This window comes from Vicia villosa, unplaced genomic scaffold, assembly GCF_029867415.1.
Source record: "Vicia villosa cultivar HV-30 ecotype Madison, WI unplaced genomic scaffold, Vvil1.0 ctg.000133F_1_1, whole genome shotgun sequence".
NCBI lineage: Eukaryota > Viridiplantae > Streptophyta > Magnoliopsida > Fabales > Fabaceae > Vicia > Vicia villosa.
The window spans coordinates 1,472,021-1,476,681 of record NW_026705027.1 but is presented as its reverse complement, the minus strand read 5'-3'; the positions used below and the strand labels follow the sequence as shown (position 1 = coordinate 1,476,681).

The 4,661-nt window shown below is 30.8% G+C and overlaps 1 protein-coding gene across 1 annotated transcript; it reads left to right on the top strand.

Annotated features, from left to right (window-relative positions):
* Nucleotides 1-899: 899 nt before the first annotated feature.
* Nucleotides 900-1,423, top strand: LOC131624549 (pterocarpan synthase 1-like). The gene has a single exon (XM_058895505.1). The coding sequence runs from the start codon at nt 900-902 to the stop codon at nt 1,419-1,421; it is 522 nt and encodes a 173-aa protein (XP_058751488.1). The 3' UTR covers nt 1,422-1,423.
* Nucleotides 1,424-4,661: the final 3,238 nt, after the last annotated feature.

The following is a 4,661-nucleotide window of genomic DNA, read 5'->3' as shown; positions in this document are numbered from 1 at the left end:
AGAAGCCTTCGATCATTAATCAAATACAATTTCCCACAGGTCGGTGAATAAAACAAGCACAAATTACAATGAGGCTTGCATGGTATGCATGCAATGAAAGCCATTTTTTCTTGCTCTTTTTTGCCTTTTACATTTGAATAATATTACAAAAGGGAGAATCACGTTACTTTAGTCATTAAACTGATTTTTTTCGGGGTTCAATATTCATGTAACTGATTTAGGGCTCGTTTGTTTTGGCTTTTTCTAAAAATGACTTTTATAGTGTTATAAAATTTTGTGAAAAAATTTTTTACAAAGAAATTTTTTATAAAAGTTTCAAATGAAAATTTTGTTTGAATAGTTATTCTTAAAATGTAATTTTAGGTATTTCATCTATTTATGGAAAAAAAATTTGGATATCAAAATTTTAAAAAATCACTTAATTTTGAAGCTATTTCAAATAGATTTTCATAAAAATCATTTTTGAAATACAATTTTTTGAAAAAATTATGATTTTGACTAAGTTTTGGTCTTCAATTATGTATTTTTATGTTATAGGATGTCAAATTAAATGTTTCATTTTATAAAAAACGAATATAAAAAAACTTGTAATATTTTGAAAAACGGTTTTAGAAAATCTATTTTCAAAAATACAAAAAAAAATTCATTTTTTTAAAGCTGAAACAAACTAGCCCTTATTCACGATATTACTCATATACTCACGTTTAAATGACCCATATATTAATTCAAAAATAAAACTTGTTCAACATTTTAACAATTTTTTTAAGAAAAAAATTAGAATAATTCAGTTTTCCTTCAAGCACAACTTCCGCCCCATATCACCTATATAAATTTAAACCATTTTCAGAACTAAGTTCATCAACATTTCTCATCAATAGCCTCTTGCAATAACTAAAACAATGGCAACAACTCCAATCAAAATCATCTCATATTCAATACTACTTTTCATAACCATCAGCATAGCTAATGGTAAAGTTCAACCACCTCAATCAACCTTGGTGTTCTACCTACAAGATGTCAGAAAAGGACCTAAGGCAACCGTTTCACCGATTATAGGCATCAATGGCAAGGTTTGGTCGTATAACACATTTGGAACAATATTGGTTGTTGATGATCCTATTACGATAAGTCCTAGCTCATATTCAACTCAAATTGGACGGGCTCAAGGAATAATTACGGTAACTTCTCAAGATGGTACAAATGTGAACATAGTTTTGTCACTTGTGTTTAACAATGCGCAATACACTAGTAGCACTTTGGAAATTCAAGGTACAAGTTGTCAGCGTGATAATTTAAGAGAGCTTGGTGTTGTTTCTGGAACAGGAAGGTTTCGATTCGCAAGGGGATTTGCTGTGTTTGAAACTATATCTACCTATAGTCAATCTGTTATTAGGTTGAATGTAACCTTGGCAATACCTTAAAAATATATGTAGGGTTAATACCACTTTACCCCCCTGTAATGTAGGCGATTTCCGCTTTACCCCCTGCAATATATATTTTTTGGATTAACCTTCTGTAATTTTTCTAGATTTCCCCTAAGCATACAAATTGAACAATGAATTTGGGGGTAAATAAAAAATATATTACAGGGGTCACTTGTGCACTTAGGAAGCACATAGAATTTTAACATTTTAAGGGGGTGATCCAATTTTTTTACAAGGGTAAAGGGAATTTCGCCTAAATTACATGGGATATTGTATATTTAACACATATATGTATTATTACATGGCTAATGCTTGTTAAAATTGAACATCATATCATATATCATATGGGTGTATGATGATACAAGCTTCATATATGTAACAATAAAATAAAATCAAAGAGCATTTAACCTTTATCCTATTAGTACTATTATTTTATTGAATATTTTTTTATTCCATGTCCAACTTGGATCCTGATATAGAGAGTAGTTAAAAAAATTTAATGTCTTATAGTTTTAAATTTCTAAATGTCACAATTTTAAACTTGCCAGAAACGAATCTCGATGTGTTTAGCGCTTCTAAGTTAGAAATGAGTTGGTTTATTTGGTCATTCACATCATTTCCAAATAGATTCATGTTCTTCGACATGCTCTTCTTTAAACTTTTCCTTGATGGACTCATGTAAATATTAATGCGTTACTTCATGGTGTTTCGATGGGTGTGGTCTCTGTACTTTGATGGTGGCACCTTTTTCACTTCTCGGTTAGCGCATGTTTCATTTCTGAATTCTTCTTTTTTTCTTGGCCCCTTGTCGAGTTTGCTCACTTACTCTTTTATTCGTTTCTTCAATCGCAAATCTTCTTTTTTAGATTATGTTGTTTGTTGCTGGTTTCTCTTCATACTATATGTTTTTTTCAACCCAAGCTAATAGGCTATTGAAGGTTTTTGGTGCTTTAACGCCGATGTTTTCTACGATTTTCGTTCCCGTCTGGAGTCTAAGAATGAGAAAATACCTTTTTATGTTGACATAATCACTTTTCACCAATACAGGTTATTTATTGAATCTTTTATATACAATCACAATGTTTGTCCTCCTCTTATCTAATAGGCCCTAGTTTTTCCACAGATTTTGGTTGCCTTCAAGAAGTCCTAAAATATGTATAAAAATGCCTCAAGATAACCATCATGGAGAAAGAATTTCACAACCACCATAACAACCCCATGTCGCACCAATCAAGCAACAATATGGATCAACATGTTTGATAGCATGGATCCAAATTTGAGATTATATTTCCATATATTTAGGGTGTTAATGATGCATACCACAAAGGTATCCTTTTTATTAATTAATCAACGAACATGTTGTAGTTGAGAATGCAGGAACCACAAGTTCCACACGAGCCAATACCTACTCAGGAGGACTTTATCATCTATCTTCAATGGCTCAAAAATTGACCATTTTACTTTGAGTTTGGAAGTGGTGATGCTAGTGGTAGTAGGCCTGCAAATTGCTTTAAAGATATTTGTCTGCAGATGGTTGCGTTAATGGTGTGAGAAGCTAAATGCATTGAAATTAAAAAATTTAGGTTAATGACAAAGGTTAAGAACAAATTACATGAAAAAATGTTTTAGTGTTTTAAATGCTTAATTCATGATTATTTATGAAATATATCATGACTTTGAACTAGTTGCTTACAAAAATGCCAAGTTTTACTACTTTCTAGTGAAAACATGTTAATGTAAGTCAATAATCATAAGCCTAACAAAATGAGGTGTGTTCAACTTCTTGCTTTACATAAATAATAAGAGTGGACATGCGTGTTAACTATGAAAATTTTGCATCATTCTTGTTATTACTTTATATATTTGAAGTCATTGATATGATCAATGCATTGTTTGATTTTTAGTAAAAAAACTATTTGACCAAAAATAATACCTTAATAGGGTGTGATCCTTTGATAACCCATTTAAGCCTAAATTGAAAAAAATTCAAATGTTACCACCCTTCGCCAATTTTAAAAGAAAAGCAATGTTCACCACTTTGTCTTGAAAATAGAAGAGCGCATAAAAATGCAAGGCTATTTCAAAAACAAAGTTAGGGAGAAAAGAAAATGTTTGTAAAATTAAATTCAAGTAGTAATGGTGAAAAGATAAGAAAATAATATGTTTTGACAAAACAAAAAGGAAAAAAAATAAATGTCAAAAAATACAAACTAAAAAAATCACAAAAAAAAAATGGTTGTAAAGAGTGGAATCAAAGAAAGAGACTTTTTGAAAAATAAATATTTAGCAATAAGATGTTGCTCTCATATCTTTAGGATTTTTGAATCCAAAGAAGAACAAATATTTTTTGTAAGTTTAGCCATGTTACAACAAAAAAAAGACCTTAGTGATCCATAACTACTAATGTATCTTGTGATATTACTTAGATAAAAAGTGAAAAATGTTTCTATGATTCGTGCATTTTCCTATTATAATAGAAAAACTAATCATTGAAGCTTACTCATTGAGACCATGATTTTGATGATTAATTGACTGTTGATTTACTCAGTGAGACCATTATTTTTAAAATCTTACTTTAGTCAAGCAAGTAATTTATCTTCATGTTATAATTTGTGAATATTTATAATGTTGATCATGAACTTGCATTAGAAAGTATAACATGACATAAAGCAAATACTTTCCACAAAGTTCTTGAAGTATTCATTAAACCTATCATTAAACATGCATTTCAAAATATCTGAATTTTTTGATGGATTTTGTTTGAGGACAAACAAAAAGATAAGTTGGGTAGAGTTGATAAGTTTGAAAATTAGTAAAATAAATAGGCTCTTATTAACTTATTTTACAACCAACCAATATAAAACCATCGATTTATCAATGAAGAGTGATAACATACTTGTTTGAGCTTTTTAACTACGCATTAAACAAAAATAGGTGAAAATGGACCGAAAAGACCAACAAGCAACACGCAAAGACCAAGCTAAGACACTCTCCACCAAGCAGGACCTAAGAAGCCAATATCATAGGCATGCCTAGCAAGCACAAGTGGTTTGTAACTTTGTTGCTAAGTTACTTCACGCTCAAGGAAGGTTTTATGCGCTAGTTGGATACACGCGGTGCACCTAGAAAGATAGGGTGTCTAGGGAAAGTTGCAGGTGAACTGAAATCGCTTAACAAGGAAGAAAGTAGGTGTGTTAGGAGAATATGGACAGAGCTCTGAGCGAGTCTACCTTTTCC